At 41.0% G+C, this 17,545-nt stretch overlaps 1 protein-coding gene across 1 annotated transcript; it reads left to right on the forward strand.

The window, feature by feature from the left end:
* The first annotated feature begins 8,233 nt into the window (after positions 1-8,233).
* Positions 8,234-16,487, forward strand: LOC149814646 (uncharacterized). Its single transcript, XM_089989733.1, has 5 exons — positions 8,234-8,906; positions 9,348-9,679; positions 11,281-11,662; positions 12,550-12,627; positions 16,175-16,487. The coding sequence occupies exons 1-5, from the start codon at positions 8,502-8,504 to the stop codon at positions 16,223-16,225; spliced, it is 1,248 nt and encodes a 415-aa protein (XP_089845859.1). The 5' UTR covers positions 8,234-8,501; the 3' UTR covers positions 16,226-16,487.
* The last annotated feature ends 1,058 nt before the right edge of the window (positions 16,488-17,545 follow it).

Consider the following 17,545-nt stretch of genomic DNA (forward strand, 5'->3'; position numbering starts at 1 on the left):
TTACTCAAAACTTCATCTAATTAAAAATCCAATAATCCAACTAAGCTAAGACTCCTACTTACTAAAGACTTCACACTAATTAATAATTAAGAAATTTTAATTAAAAATAATTAAATAAATTTAATTAACTTCTAGAAGAGAGGACATCTCTTAGAACTCTCCTAAATGCACACCCTCCTCATATAAGCTCCTCTGCTAATTGGTCTGCCTCTTGGTGATGCCATGTATCCAACTCATCTTCTTGGTTGGGACTCTCAATAATTAACTTTTTCTTAATTAGAAAAGTCACATCAACTGCTACATCATCAACCTGAGACCCACATTGTGCTGGTCAATTCTCATGGGGCTCTAGAGGTAGGCATACACACAAGTCAAGTTTGAGTTGAGCATGGGCTGTTCAGCTCGCTTCAAAATGTATGTGTTCAAGCTTGACTCGAGCTCAAAGCCGAGCTTGAATACCATTGTCTAGACACAGCTCGGGTATGAGCTCAAGCCGACCCAAGCTTGACCGTTATTCCAAAAAGACTATCAAAGAAAAATGTGCTGCAAAGGTGGGATTCGATCTCTAATCTATCTAGATTGGTACACAAATAACCCACCATTTTGCCAGACTCTGTCTTATGAATCTTATGACCCAAAAAAATTATATATACTGAAAAGCTACTAGATTATTGAAGAGAGAAAAAATTATATGGTATGAAATTTGAACTCAACACCTCCTGAAACAGAGAGTAACACCCTACCCACTATAGAGACAATGACTTCTAGGTTTTATTTTGCAAATATATTATTTATATACTCCTATGTGAGCCTTATTAAGCTTTTCGAGCTTAATCAAGCTCAACGACTTGATCAAGCTCATCTCGTTTATCCACACTGAGCCTGAACTTGTGTTCAAACTCAACTCATTTATTTTTCGAACAAGTTCAAGCTAAACTTAATTGGGTCGAGCCCAAGCTATCTCAACTCATTGTGCATCCATATCTGGAGGTGGTCTTTGCTTGCACAACTATATCCTCATTCTCCTCCAACTCTGCATCTTTATAGGGGCACCACTTTACCTACATATCGAAGCCTTATTCATGGTTAGTCCTATATTGTATTACTTATAAATAAGCATGAAATATTATAAAAAAAATACACATTTGTCCTAGTCAACCTTCACAATAATTTTAAATAATAGGTGTGGATAATATCATGACTAAACACTTTTTGATCAATCCCCTTTTCATTGCTTGACCGACTCCATATTGCAACACATGATAATTTAGGGAGAATGTGACACCTCAAGGGCCTTCTAATAGATATGTGCTCTCATATCCAAACTTGCAGGATTCATACAAGGATTGACACATATCAATACACAATATATTATATCATTCATGTTAAATAATATTTTAGTTTAAATCAATAGTTTAGGTACAAATGAAGGAGTATCTGCCTTCAGTAATACCATGTTGGTGATGTTTATTCTTCTAGTCTTTGCACTACTCAGACTTGCATAGAGGTGTGTAAGTGTGACTACTCTTCATGCGTATTAGTCGACACGATTCAAGTCTCCCACCAGTTCAATATATGAAATATAGATTGGCTTCCCACCACCATTGATAAATACATATGACCTTAAGAAGTAGAGCAAGAATGCTCTCAAATCCTTATTCTAGATATTATTGACCTTTCCTCCAATACACGATAGTTTTTCTTTCATTCTTTTTGCCCCATCGGGGTCAAAGTGATTTATCAATCATGACAACTTCAATAGTTTTTCTATGAATGAATCATCCTTCGCTCCCAAATAAATATCACACATGTGCTTGAAATCTCTCTACCGATGTCCACTCATCGGTTTCCCGTGACACTAAAATCCAGTGATTCGTGCTATGTCCTCCAACGTTATGGTCATCTCAATATCTCCAAACTAAAAAATATTGGTTGCCATATTTTAAAACTGCATAATGGCCTCTAAAAGGAGGTGTATGATGTTTCATGGTGTGATCTTTAAGAATTTTCAAAAATACATACAATCAAGCCTATCATTTGCATCCTCCAATAGAGATATGAACAACAAGTGTGCTTGGAACTAGTAAAATTGGTGCATGTGGTATGTTGGATCACTCTCCTCACCTTGAGGTTCCTATAATATATATATATATATATATATATATATATATATATATATATATATATATATATATATATATATATGATAATTTAATAAATAATTGAATAAAAAATAATTGCTAACATTTTAGAAAAATGTATATACAAAATATCAATTATTCATATCTAGAAGCACTAGACATTTTTTCCTGCTTCGGTCACTTTCTCAAAGCTTGCACTTTCTTCTCCACATCCTCCCCGTACTGAGGTGCCTCCTCTACCTCTCTATCATCCATATTCTTCGTAGCCATATCTTCAACTTCATCTATCTCGCAACAACCTCAAAGTACATGTGTTAAACTTCTTGTTTGTTGAGTATCCCTCTACCTCCACCTCTTTAGTTTCTCCTGAGGATGAGAGATATGATTGTGACAACAAACTCTTCATCCTTTTTTTGCACATTCTACTCCAATTTTGTGCAAAGCAAGAGTTATTAACTACAAATTAACTAATATTTCAAGTGTTTTTTGCTTTTTCTTTGTGGGTGACTGATAATTGAGCCTGTATTTTTATGGTAAATGTCAGACAACTAGCATTTTGGATACGTCGAAGGCTCCCTCTCTATCTATGTGTCAAGCTTATTACATACATCATAGTATATAGAATAATCAAATATATAGTTTTTCTTCTTTAGCAATTCTTGATGTGCTCTAATACTACCGAACGATATGGGTGTGGGCTCGTCAAACACAAACTTCTCAATCGCTATATTATGTCAAACTCTACATGTAATAGAAGCTAAGTAACTTACAAAACCTTTCATGTAATAAATAGGCCTTTAGAAGGTTCAAATTGATATCTTGCAACAGATATAAAATCACTATATTTGATATTAAAGTATACACAATACTAATAAGCACCAAATTTATTCATCAATGAGAATAAATTGTTAGTTGTAACTGCCATTACTATATCAGCAACACCACCACTGCATACAAAATAACTTCAAGAAAATTAAGCATTCTAGGAAAGCTAACTAAAAAACATGCTTAAAAAGCATCAAATAATATTTAATTGTATTAAATAAGAAAAAAATTCGCAATGCCTCTAAACATTAGAAGATGAAAGTGCTCATAGCCATCACCAATGTGTGGTTAACTCATTGTCTCACTATAAAAGCAAGAGCCTCGAGCCATTAAACCAAACAATTGAACCACTATTCAGTTGTGCCAATAAAACCCAACATTTAGGAAGGTAAACTAATATTACTATAATTTTTTACAAATTTCAATGTATTGGTTTTTGGCATATTTTTTGTATGAAAGATAAAGAGAGGTACAAGAGAGAATATGTAACAATATAGAAAAATGTTGAAATATGTAAGCTTAGTGTTCTCTGTATTTTATAAATATTGAGGAAAAGTGTTGCCAAAAAAATCATCAAAAATATTGTTCTTACCAAAAAAACTCATCGTTAAAAATATGCTTTCCAAAAAAAACTCGTCGTTAAGAATGTGCTTACCGAAAAACTCACTATCGATGAATATGAAAAACTCAACGATGAAGTGTCGCAGATGAATAGCTAAGAAAAAAATGGTCAAAAAAGTTGTCAGATTTTTTGCATAGGATAAAGAAAGTTAGGGACTATAAAAAAACCTTAGAATATGCGAAAATAACCCTGGGGTGCGGACAATTGCTTTTTATAACCTCAGAGAGTCATATTTATTCTAATAGAAAAATTACAAACATCAAAAAACATCTTACATTTAGATATGTAGTCTTATTGTGGTATTTACGTAGTTAGTAACATATTTGCACCTCCCCGCATAATTAGATATGTGGTATTCTTATAAAATATGTAATTTTACTCTATTATTTGTGAAGTTATGATTAAAGAAGGTTCACATAAGTTATATTTGTGTGCTTCGTGAGGACCTCAAAAAACAAGATGTATATATACATTTAAGTGAAGGTTATAGAAATGAAGTTCGTACGGTATCCAATAACTTTTGTATAAAATATGTAATTTTACTATAGTATTTACGAAGTTATGATCCTAATCATAAGGTGGCTTTAAAAACTTATTTTTGTGTACTTCATAAAGGCCACAAAAAATGAGTGTGAACATACATTTAAGTGGCAATTAAAAAAAAGGAGAAAAGAGGTTTGCACCATTTTTCATAACTTTGGTGTAAAATATGTGATTTTAGTAAGGTATTTATGATTTTATGATTAATATAGAAGACCACAAAAAATATATGCAAATATAAGATTTAAATGAGGTTTTGCTTTAGCGAAACAATATATCGCATGAACTTTGTGAGGTTAGCTTCTGCAAAGGGTAAAAAGGTTCTAAAAAGTTTTCTATTTGCAGTTTTGGGCAGTGGGCAAATTTTGGAAATTTTAGGGTATTTTAAGAAAACACGTCATATTTATCGTACAATCATTTTTTAAAACAAAAAGATGTAAGAAAATAAAAAAAATTAAAGTTTTACAAGAATTTGGCTATAATTCTTTTTCTATATTAGAGCTTTGTCAATATGAACCCTGACCCTTTTTTACTTGTCCGAGAACCACCAACGCAACCCCGTGACCCATACTGCCAGTTTAGAATACAAATTAGGCGTGTCAATGTGTCAGTTCTGATTTGAACCCAAGTATGAACCCAGATCCAACTTTGAGGTGCAAGTATCGGGTCTGGATCTGGGTTCAATCAGGTCTGCCATAAAAAAATATACCTGGGTCCTATAAGGAACGAGACTCAGTCCACACCTGGTAAAATAGTTTGTTTGTTTTTTATTGAAAAATCACAGGCTTTAATCAGAACTTGGGTTGGCCCCACTCCATATACTAATTGGACCCTTTGGGTCAGACCAGATTTCTAATCGGACCTTCTTTTTTATTACCAAACCCTGAGTTTGGTACGAGTCTGACCCGTTGATACCTGTAATGAAAATGGTTCAGACATGGTCTTTTTTTACAGAAGTATGGATGCACATTGGTTAGAGTTTTGACCCAGGGCAAAACCAAAACAGGTCCATATTGTAAAAACCAAGCTTTATATATTCGAATATAGGTCAGATTCAGAACAAAATTTGTAGGGTCTAGTTGGATCCATGTCGGAATTGGGGAGACATGTGTGATCTGATCCAATCAGGGTAGTTAATCGGGTTTAAAACCTTAGCTGTTTTACCTTGTTCACGTGAAAAATGAATAGGTTTTACCCGTTTCGAATGGACGCAGTACGGCAAGGACACATACCATAACTGCATCCGAGCCTTGTCAATCTGAATCTGGTACATGTGGATCCGATCCGATCGGATCATACCTAGATCCAGTCCAAATCGAACAAAGAAAAGCACTTTGTATTTTCGAGTATTCTGCCAGGGCATTTTCACCATCCTGATAAAGTGACGTTAAAGAATATTCTCCGTGCTCACTCCCCCATCGAAGGGTGTTAACCGGAACCAGACCTGACCCCAATTTTCGGGTATGGTATCGAGTCCAGATTCGGGTTTAATCAGACCTATCATAAAAGAAACTATACCAGGACCCAATAAAAAACTACATGAACCAGACCCAGGCCATACCCGATAAAATACTATTTTTTAGCATTTTTATGTTGAAAATTATGGGTCTTAATCAAAACTCGGGTTGGGCCTAGGTATGGTATAAAATTTCACAAACAATATCAGGATCCATAATCTCCGGTCCTCATATTTATCACCATACCGGGACCCCTATAGGGTTTGGTACGGGTCCTGTTCGGGTAAACCCGACCTCTACCCCCATCCAATCATTTGTTCTCACCGAAATACAACCATCTGGTTGCCGGAATACCGCTTTTCGAGGTGGTAGGGGGCATTCCTTCAACGGTATTCGTCCCACACCCTTTGCTTGAACACAGGTGGGAAAGGGCGTCATGGTCAAGTGTTCCGTACCTAAAATGCAGAAAAGGACGGATTTAGTGTTTGACTCGATCGGTAGACGGAGAGATTCTCTCCGAGGGTGTTCTGGTCATTTGGTTGGGGATCACCCGGTAAACGTTAAAAAAAAAAAAGGCTTGATGTAGAATGACTAAAATGTCCTCGGGCTTCAGGTTGATTGGGGCGGGTCACTGACCCGTCCTGCCAGGATCTGAGCCCTGTAAAGTCCCCTTTGTCAAGATTGTTGCTTGGGACTTGCCCCTGGGTTTGTGCCTACCCATGACATATTTGCTTGATAGGGTGGACCTTTGAGGAGCCCCATCCGTACGGATGGACCTCAATTGGATCCATTTTTATCATATTTGGATTTAGAATCTAAAACTGGATCTAACCCGTTCAGATAATTGGAACCGAGAGGTAACTTGGTTTTGGAGCCAAACCCTAATTTGTTGGCCTTTGTCTTTCTTGTCAAGTGCAGAAAAACTTGAGCTTGTGTGTGAATCTAGTTCCTTGGAATTCATTTCCACTGAATCCGTTGTTTGGTCGATGCAGCAGGTGGGTACCACAGAATTTGTTTTCTCCAGATGGTTGCTGTTGCTGGAATTTGACAGCCACCTAAAAAAGGTGGCCGTTTTACGTTGCAGGTTCAAATCCCAATGGTATGGTTCTGGTAGAGTCTGCCTAACCTCAGCATGCATATAAAAAAAAATCAAAGAAATGGGCATTGAGTTATGCCAAATATGAATTTCTTTCTTTTAGAATTTCTTTTCACTTGTACCAAACGCAACTATATATAGGTTCCCAGCCAAAGATTGTAGAGATATTGAGACAAAAATTCCCTTCAGCAATTGATTGCTTCCACTTAAAGGCATGTTTGGAGGCTTGAAAATTTCTCATAGGAATTCTTTTTTATTATCAGCCTCCTCTTAGAGAGAGAGAGGTGGTTCAAGCATAAGAGAGAGAGACTTGGTAACATGAAGTTGAAGATGGTCTTTTTGTGGCAACCCATGAGATGAGATGTTTTATTGGTGAATGACTAGAAAGCAAGAAAAACTCTCATAGAAAAAGAAATCTTTACCTATAAGAAATTTTGATATGATAAATTTTTTAAATGAAAAATTTTCACTTGTTTAGATAGCATGAGAAAAACAAAATGAAAAATCTTAGAAAAAATGAGAAGGGGTGGTGGAGCTTTAGGGTTTTCTAAGAGATGGGTGGTAATGGTGGATGTGAAAAATCATCATATGGAGTGGTGGTGGTGGTGATGGTGGTAGAAAATCATCGTAAGAGGTATTGGTGGAATGGAGGAGCTTCTTCGGCATGGTTTTATGAATAGTAGGTGACGGTGAAATGGATAGTGGTGATGAATAGTGGGAAATCATAATGGGAAAGGCAGTTTTTTAAGAGGTGGTGGTGGTAAAAAATCATGGTAAGAGGTGGTGGTGGTGTTGCTTCTTTGGTGAGATTTTTTGAGAGGTAGGTGATGGTGGATGATAGTGGTGGTGATGGATGGTGAAAAATCAGTGAGAACGGCGGTTTTTTGGGATGTGGGTGATGGTGATGAAATGTGGTGGGGGAGTGAATTACAATTTTTTCTCAATAGAAGACATTCTTTCACTTCTCCTAGAGGAATGTTTTTTATCAAAAAAATATAACTTTTTTAGAAAACTCTCTCAAAGCGAAAGTCTCGTTTCCGAGGGCCAATTAAAAATAAACAGTACAATTTTCCTACCTCCTATCACTTTTCTTACAACTTTCTCACTTCCAAACATATATCTTTCCTACAAAATTTTTGATAGAAAAAATTATTTCACCCTTCTTAGGTGGAAGAATTTTCCTATAAAAAAGCATACATTTAAAAAAACTTTCTTTTCAAAATTTATGAAAGATTGAAAAAATTGCCAATTTTCTTTCCTACTTGTTTTTTCCTGTCATTTTCTGGCTCCTAAACCAGTTGAGCATCTGAAAATGAAATTCCCATCTGGGAAAGGGTAGACTTGAAATAACCATTATTAAAAATAACAGCAGCGGCTAGAACTACAAGAGAAGGCCGTAAGGCATAAAGGAAAGACGTTTTTGCCTCATGATTTCTTCCTTTTATTAAAAAAAAAAAAAACCTGGTGTGGGGGAGGGACTCAAGGCTCAACCCCTCCTTATAGGTAGTCTCACCTCTCTCTCTCTCTGTTGATTCTTCCGCATCTCGTTAGTTGATGGCTGCTTCCCCGCTTCTTTCTTTCTATTCACCTTACCATAACTACTCTCTCTCTCTGTTAGTTAGTCTCTTTTGATCTTTACACAACTCTCTCTCTCTCTCTCTCTCTCTCTCTCTCTCTCTCTCTCTCTCGTTTCTTCGACAAGTCATTGGTTTTTCTCTGCTCCCCTCACCCCTTCTTTCTTGATTCTTCCATTAACTCTCTCTCTCTCTCTCTCTCTCTCTCTCTCTCTCTCTCTCTCTCTCTCTCTCCCCGTTCTGATCATGAACAGGGCTGCGGACGAGCTGCCTGGCCTGTTGAATGGCTCACCCTCCAACCACAACAGCCGTCCGATCTCCCGATCGACTGAAAAGCGCTCTTCTTCAGTGTCGCCGGAGAAGGCAGAGAAGCCTCCTCCGCCACCATCCTCCTCCCGGACGAACAACAGCATCAACAACAACGCCAACACCAACAAGCCGCTCGACTCCGGCGGTCCGACGCCAGCAGCCGAGCTGGGGCTGGACGCTGCGGTGCCGGAGAAGTTGAACATGGATCTCTTCGAGTGGCCGAGGATCTACTTCTCCTTGTCGAGGAAGGAGAAGGAAGACGAGCTCCTCGCCATCAAGAGCACCAAGATCCCTCAGGGCCCCAAGAAGAGGCCCAAGTTAGCGGACAAGAATGGCCTTCAGGTATAAAATCAGCCACACTCTCTCCCTTCTGCTTCCCTCCTTTTCTTCATCTCTTCCTCTTCATGGGGTGTTTCTGATGCACCCTCTTCTCCATAAAAAAACTGGGATAAGTTTTCATGCAAAAAAAATTAACACGGATCAGAACACAAAATCCCAACTTGTCCCACTTTTTCTGAATAAGTGGGTGCCATTCAGTGACAGATAAACAATATCCTAACTTATCTCAGCTTTCTGGATAAGTGGGTACATCCAAATTCCAATCACCGGCTATAGACCCAAATTACACGGTAAGAGTAAAATCCATGAGCCTATATTCTCCATGTAATTTTGGGTTTTGGGGGGCCTTTGTTATGATAAACTTCTGGCTTTTGGGGAAATGGTGTGGAAAGATCTCTTGTGATTTCAAGATGGGTGTAAAATTGCCTCCTTTCTCTGTGTCAGCACCCAGAATCCACCATCACCACCACCATCACTAACAACAAAAATAGTTCTAGCAAGAATCACGGCATCTGCGAGAACTCGGCGGTGGCCGCACCAGGAGGAGGGGACGTGCTGCTGCAGTGGGGGCAGAAGAAGAGGTCCAGAGGGTCGAGGTCCGAGGGTGGCTTGTCCCAGGCGAGGCAGGTGATCAAGATCCCTCGGAGGGCGGTGGTCGCCGGCTCCGACAAGCCCGGCGCCGCACCACATCAGAGTCACCAGGCGATGATGGCCGCCGGATACACGCGTGGGGGCAATATCCGGCCGTGCACTCCCGTCCGGGAGGCGCTGAGCAGGTCAGAGGCCTCTTACCTCATCTTTCTTGGTTGTTTTAGGGTTTGCTAGGCTGGGGTGCCGCCCTTGATTCTTATTCTAAAGTGACCACTATGGCCTTGTCAATAATACAATGACCAATATTCAATATCCCAACTTATCCCGGTTTTTTCTCGATAAGTTGGACCGTCCAAAATCCCCGGGTTGGTTGGTATGATCATTGCTCTTTTGCTTTCTTCCGAGCGAATTGACTACTATGCGCTGTTAATATAGGAATGACCAATATATCCTCGCACTCCCTCTGCTCTTTTCCTAGACAATGCCCGCTTATCCAGATACCGGGATAAATTGGGATATTCTATTACTGTCCTGGATCCATTCGTCTCATCCGTGTTATGTAGAATCGTAGATAAGTGGGTGCATCATGCCCTGTTAATATTGGAATCACCAATATGGAGTATGGACTCCCTCTGTTGTTATTTGATTTCCTAGATAAGCCCACCTGTCCAGCAAACCGGGATAAAGTAGGATATTCTGTTACTCTCCACAATCCAATTGCCCCACTTATCCGAGTTTTGTGGATGAGTGGGTGCATCAAAACACCCATTAGGGTTTTGGCCGTGATTTTTTTTTCCAGGTGCTATGTCAACGCTTGACAGGGTCACGGAATGAGCTCCATGTCCTCAAACCCCTCTCTAGAAGGAATCGACGCAATATCCCGACTTATCCCACTTTTCTTGACAAGTGACACTGAAAACACCCCCAACATCATCCTTTTCTTCCACTGGAACTACGGTACAAGTCTGATGGTGGTTGGTAACAAGTATCCAAGTTTTGGATTAGGGAATTGGGTTTATCAGAAAGTATGGTTTGAAATAGGCTATGGCTTAAGCTCTAGGACTATGGGATGTGAATATTTGAAATTGGTCTGGGATCAAAATTGATTATGGTAGCCCTGTTTCAGTGGAGTGCACTTGGGGGACATTTGGAACGTCTGGGAGGGCCTGAGTTTCTGTTGGTGTTTGGTGTTTTGAAAACCAAACAAGAGTAGATAATATACGGGTGAAGTTCTTTTGAATCCTCAAGAACAGTCCTGGATTAAGGTCAGGGAAGGGGTTCCGATGGCCAACCCTCCTTGGATTGTATAGGTCACTCCTTTCCCAGATTTTCAACATGGAGCTGCCTCTGATCATCTTTTATGAAATTTCTGATTGACCCCTTCAGTATGTGGAAAGGCCGTACTGTAAGTGTAGGGGTAGTTTGGTCATCCGAAAAAAGTATGGACTCTGGCTCGGTTGCCTTCGTTGCATCTGCTTTGCTAATTTTGGGTATCTGACTTTTGAGAAGTAAATGGGTGGCTTGATTGTAGTTTTGCTTTGCAGAATACCTCTCTCTCGAATCTTCTTTTGCACGGTTGTAGTTTTCACTCTCTTCTGATTTTTTTTTTCTTTAGTAATTTGGCTTTAGCAAGTCTCTCTCTCTCTCTCTCTCTCTCTCTCTCTCTCTGGTGTGGCCCTCGTGGGGCTGTTGCTGTGTTCTACTTTAAACGTCTGTTTTTCCTGTCTGCCTCCATCTCCCTTCTCACCTCCCACCCATCTCTTTCTCTGGCTTTGACCATGAGCAGGAACCTGGATGAGCTGCCCATTCTGCTAAATGGCTCCCCATCAAGCAACAGCAGCCGTCTGATCTCCAGACCAACGGATAAGCACACGTCGGCATCACCTGACAAGGCAGAGAAGCATCCTGCAGCTTGCCCACCGTTGCCTGCCCCGACCAACAATACACACCAGCCGGACTCCAGTGGTCTGGTGCCTGCGGCAGAGCCTAGTGCCGCCGCTGCGCCACCGCCGCCGCCGGAGAAGTTGAACATGGACCTGTTTGAGTGGCCGAAGATCTACATTTCATTGTCGAGGAAGGAGAAGGAAGACGATTTCCTTGCCATGAAGGGCACCAAGCTCCCCCAGAGACCAAAGAGGAGGGCCAAGATAGTGGACAAGAGCCTCCAGGTATCTCTGGCTACAGCCTTTTCTTTTGCTTCTTCTTTCCTATACTTAGTCTCTGTTTCTTGCGTTGAGAATAGATTGCACAAATGCTAAAGCAAAAAGCATACCAGTATGGAAAATATCATATTGGATTGGACTCGTGATTTTCTGGGGCATGTTTTGGTCAGAAGGTTGCCCCTGGCTTTGGGAAAATTATTCCACATGGTTTGTAAATGACCCACTTTTTCCTTTATGGTCTTTGGTAACCTGTCCCTGTAATGAAGACCCTAACAGGGCAGGCCCTGGTTTCTTCTATATACCCTGTGCTACCCTTGTCAACTAAGAAGCAACATGATTCTGGTGAATCCATCAGTAGTAGTGTTTTCTGTCTTATTCACAGGATGTGTGTTTGTTGACGCTTCTCATTGGGGTTTTACCAAGGGAATCATGGATATTGCTTTTCATGAGGCGTCTGTTTGGTGGTTGCCCTGTGTGGGTCATCTCTTGGTTGGCTTTAAGCAAAGTTGCACCAAAATGCTTCTTTAGCACAGGAAAGCCACAGTTAACATTATTATATCTTTTGGGGTTCTCTTGCTGTCATGGAGGGCCACTGTAGCATCATGCTTGGCCCCTACCTCCCCTCCCATTTCATTTCATTTCATTTCATTTCATGTTGGTAAATCACATTTATGCCTCCTTCTCTCCACTCTTGCCGTTGACAACACAAGAGAGGAGTATGATGGTTGTGGGGATTTAATGTGATGGAAGCGTGTGCAGAGAGCAGGACAAGGTTGCTTAGTCCCTTTGCTTCTTTAATCCCGGTGCTGAATCTTGGTAGTGACTGGTGAGGTTGTGTTGGTAGTTGTGGCTTCGTCTTTGATGTGTGCCTCGTTCATTGTTTTGCTTGGCAGTATTGCTTTCCTGGAATGTGGCTGTGCGACTTATCCAGAGGTCGATACGAAGTCAGGGAGAAGAAGTGTGTGAAGAAGGTACCTCTCCCTCTCCTTTGAGTTTTTTTTTCTCTTGGTATATTATATCATTTCAACTAAATTTTTTTTTACTGCTAGACTATGGTGAGGCAATTGAGAGAACTGCTTGGTCAAGGCTGTGTGTGGGAGCCGTAGTTGAGTGCGGGGGATAGGCGATTCATTAAATCCCCATCATCTCCATTGATTGGGAACACCCCTTTGGGAGGGTAAATGGAGTTGAGAACAGCGTTGGGAGGGGTGGCCACATTAAAAAACAGTGGATTTCAACAAGTCCTTATGAGGATGTTGCCAAATCCGCCCATCCAACAATGGCTCCCAAAACAGAGTCCAAGTGTAGTTGGCTCTCGATTTCTAAAAGCCAAGGAGGGAGGTTCTCAGCTTCTTAAATGACCAAAATGGCCATGTTGGGAGTCGCCAACTTTCATTCCTTGGCCAAAATAATTGGCACCATCTTGGTATATCTAATGACCCGTTTGATTAGTAGGCTCGTCTGCTGGGATCAGTGTGTCCCATCCCACTTGTTAATCAAATGCAGTACCCCGTTTTCCTTGGAAAACCATTTCTTGCATATGCATTTTGTTCAAGAGTTGGAAACAACAAAGGGAAATTTTCAAATATCCTTCAAACTTTTAGGTCTAGTTCATTTGCACACCAAACTTTCGGGAGTTTGCAAATGCCTACCAAAGTAAGTTTTTACCTGGATTAATCAAATGACCCTCAATTTTGTTACCTCTAATAAATTTTGTTTTAAATTTATTAGAATGACAGTGCTACTACTCACATGCCTCCCTATATGAGGAGGTCTAGCTTTTAAGAAACTTTTATTTTATTTTTTTCATTTAACACACGAGTGGTGAGTCGTGACCTCTCTCTCTCTCTCTCTGTCTCTCTTATTGTAGGTGTGATTAGACTTGAGTTGGGCCGATACCAACATCTTAAATCAAATTTAAATTTGGTCCCACTTAGGTCGGAATCAAACCTGCCCCATTGAAACATATATGGTGTAGTGGTTAGTATCTTGTTTTTTGTTCACCAGGTCGAGTTCAAGTATCATTGTAGTTAGTAGTAAACCTTTTACATTAAGAACATTTTGTTGTGGGTTACGGTCAAACTTACTTTGTTCATACTTTTAGAATATGGTCAAGTTATAATTCTATTTTCACCATTTATAGGAGTAAAATGGTAACTTTTAAACGTGAACTAGTGTTAACCCAAGAACAATCCAACGTCAGTGAATTTGATTAAACAATAAAAAAAAACTTTGGCGGGCATTTGTAAACTTTGAAACTTTGGGTGTGCAAATGAATTAGACCAATAAGTTTGGGGATATTTGAAAAATTCCTTAAAAAAAAAAAAAAAAAGAGAGTTGGAAACAGACAAAACCCCGTTCCGGACAAAAGAAACCCGTCGGGCCCCATTAAATGGAAGAGCAAAGCTGTATCGAAACCAAACATGGGTAGCGAATGATTAAACTTCGGATCATGTGTTCTTTTGATTAATAGTGGGAGCGTAAGTTAGGTTTGGTTTTGACAGTTCCCCGTTCATTCGGTATATGTACGTCTTTGGGAAATCTCAAAGTTTAGCCAACCCCTTTCAAATGTCAAAAATGATGAATTTAACCTCGTAAAAAAAAGTAATTAGTTTTTTTTTTCTTTTAAAGACCAGCTGGAGTTAGGCAGACCCCTCCCAGTTATACAACTATACCATTGGGTTTTGAATCTGCAACGTCCCAACACAAGGTGATGTGCACTAGCTGTTCCTACCAGACAAGTGGAGCCCACAGTGGTTAATGAGAGGTTTTTTGCCACTTGTAAAACTAAGCAGTTTTTTTTTCCTTTCACTAAAACAACAGAATATCTCCGACTTCTACTACCAACAGCTTGTAAAATGATGGAACCTGACTTTTTTTTTTGTTTTTACTCCGAGAAACCGCTCTAGGCACATAGACCTAGCCGTGCTGGCTCAGCCTTTCGTACTTACGGTGTCTGTTCATGTTAGTGTAAAACTCCAAGGGCTGACCCCTCAACCCTAAAGAGTTGCCAAGCTTCAGCTTATGCATGGGGTGATGCCCATGAAATTTGAACCTAGACTTCCCGTCAAACGGTCTAGGCCCCATCCCACTACACCAAACCCCCTTGGGTCCAATTAAACTCAACTTTTGGGTTGCATACACAATCTCTCTCTCACAAGAAATATAAGGTACAGTTAGTGTTCATTTTTTTTGATAGACAAGGGTTTTGGGGGGAGGAAGAGACAGCTGCCACTCAAATGAAACAGTAGCCATGCCATGTGTTGGACGAGCCCTTGTCCATTAGTAGGTGGTGATAAAAATGAGAGCCATTGGTTCCATCTTGACATTTTTCCTCATTTGATGTTTGTTTCACTCATGATGAGAAAGGAAAGGGTGATGTCAGCTCAACAATTGCCCATGAAAATTAAACACTCTTAGAATCCCATTGAATAGGAAGAGCACCAATTTTTCACTCATGGGATGGTGCCTGTTTGAACGCTTGGATCTCAAATTGTTCTACAGCATTAAAGATCTCATGGTGGGTCCGAAATCCAGAGTTTGTTTTACCTCAGATCTCATTGTGGGCTCTACACGACATAATTTGAGATCCATAAAAAATAGCCATATTTCGTGTTGTTGATGTCCATTTTGTTTTAGATAGGCAAGCTGGAGTTAGGCAGACCCCCACCAGTTATGCATCATACCATTGGGATTTGAACTTACAACGTCCCAACACAATGTAACATCCTCTAACAGCTCCTACCAAACAAGCATTTTATGGTCATCCAAACAATGCCGAAGAATTTGTCTTAAGAATGCCTTTTAAGAAGCACAAAAGATCAGGTGCAACGTAATTGCACACTTTTAGTGTTGCGCTTCATCTCACCAAATGCGGCGCTTCTGCACTACTAAATTAGTCCCAACATAGCTTAAAGATTTTCAGCCTTGTGGAGCTAGGGGTGAACATTGGACCAGGTCAGCCCAGGCTCGCCAGATAGAACAAGTGAGCCAAGCCTGGCCATCAAGCCCAGGCTTAGCGTTGTGAACAAGAAGGGCTTGATCAAGCCCAGTAAGCCTGATTAGTTCTTGCAATCTTATTGTGTGCACACGCGCGCTCGTGTGTGTGTGTGTGTGTGTGTGTGTGTGTGTGTGTGTGTGTGTGTCATATAGGTTGCATAATCAAGGAGAGTGCCCTGTCCCTTGACCATGCATGTGAAATTCTACGGGTTCAAATCCCGACCTATCAAAGTTAAAGTAAAGCCAAGCTGGGCTTGAGCTCAGCTCAAGCTTCATCTGAGCCAAGCTCGGCTTGCCCGATGTGCACTTCCTATGCTGAGCTTAAGTGGATTTGATAGGATGCTTAGTATCAAAGGACACTTGATTGACTATTTTGCATGAAAAGTTTGTAGTTTTGTAGATTTTTTCTTCTTTTAAACTGGGGTTGTGCTTTTGATAATGCTTTTGAATTGCTGAAATAGTGTTTAGAATGTTTGTTTTGTGACTGTTTGCTCATTGAACGTGTGTTTGGTATTGCAGAAGAGGAGGGGACTCAAGGGCCTGGAGATCATGGAGAGTGATTCTGATTAGTTCAGAGGTTACAGCAGAATCATGAGTATGCAGTGCATAATTGATGGGTCTTAGAAGGAGAGCTAATGGAGATGAAAAAAAATGGTTACCTCAATGTGCTGTAGTAGTTCATTCTCACCTTTATCATTATGCATGCTTGTGATATTGTTGTCTGTGCTTTAGCTGCATCACTAGAATTCCAGTGTCTTGGTGGGGTGGGTGTAGGTAGGGATTCGGAACACCAACTTGGGGAGTTGTGGCCCCCAAAGCTTGACTAACAAAACCAAGAACTAAACCGTCTGCCTGTATTATGGCACTCACTGTTGTGCACACGTGCGGAAGCAGGTCGTGTGCTTTCCCCTTGATCCAATCCTTTTTTTTTGTGCTAAGAGTTTCTTGAGTTCTTGTACAAAAGCACTTTGGTCAATGAGAAATATGTTCATGTTTACTCTCTCTCTCTCTCTCTCTCTCTCTCTCTCTCTCTCTCTCTCTCTCTCTTAGGGATGGCAATGGACCGGGGTGGGGGACAGGGTCTCCACCCCCACATGGGGATGGATTTTAACCTCCACCCCCGCCTTCATCCCCGTTTCATGTCCTCCACCCCGGTTCAAACAGGGATGAAGCGGGGCCTGTTTCCCCGTAGTCTATTGCCATCCTTTAAAAGGACTAGGGATGGGACGGGGATCATGGTGGGGACAGGGCGGGGCGGGGAAAAGTGTAAGTCCATCCCCGCCTCCATCCCCGAACGGGGATCGATTTTAACCTTTGTCCCCACCTCCATCCCCGTTTCATACCCTTCATCCCCGGTCCAAACGGAGCGAGGCGAGTCCCGCTTTCCCCCGGTCCACTGCCATCCTACTGTGTGTGTGTGTGAAGAAAAAATGTCTTCTGTATGAACTAGCAAATCACATTTCATAATTGAATCAAAATTTCAACCCGGTTGTTTATTCCACAGCAGTGCATGTATAAATGACCGAACTCCAAGATTTGAACTCAGAAAGGTTTGGAGTTTTGCAGCCCTTGATTTCAGCGCAATGAATTGATATCTGTGTTTGGGACTTTAGGGTGCGCCTGAATCGTGGACGTGCATGGACAGGTGGTGCTGAGACATCCACACTTCTGCAAACAGGACAGGATGCACTGTCCTGCCCTGTCCATACATCCCAAACAAAACATTTTTTTTGTTTTTTGTTTGTCCGAGAGTGTCCATCCACCAATATGCGTCTGCGGGCGGATGCGTGTGGGGCCTGTGCTTGGTGCATCCTGCCGACAGGGATAGGGATGGCAGTGGGGCGGGCCGGGGCGGGGCGAGGCAGGGGACAAGGTCTCCACCCCCGCCCC

The sequence above is a fragment of the Nuphar pumila genome, chromosome 15 (assembly GCF_984573655.1).
Source record: "Nuphar pumila chromosome 15, dmNupPumi1.hap1.1, whole genome shotgun sequence".
Taxonomy (NCBI): domain Eukaryota; kingdom Viridiplantae; phylum Streptophyta; class Magnoliopsida; order Nymphaeales; family Nymphaeaceae; genus Nuphar; species Nuphar pumila.

Coding starts and splice junctions, on each gene's coding strand:
- LOC149814646 (XM_089989733.1), top strand. CDS start 8,502: ATGAACAGGGCTGCGGACGAGCTGCCTGGCCTGTTGAATGGCTCACCC. Junction 9,680..11,280: donor GTCCGGGAGGCGCTGAGCAG/GTCAGAGGCCTC, acceptor GACCATGAGCAG/GAACCTGGATGAGCTGCCCA. Junction 11,663..12,549: donor TAGTGGACAAGAGCCTCCAG/GTATCTCTGGCT, acceptor TTTGCTTGGCAG/TATTGCTTTCCTGGAATGTG.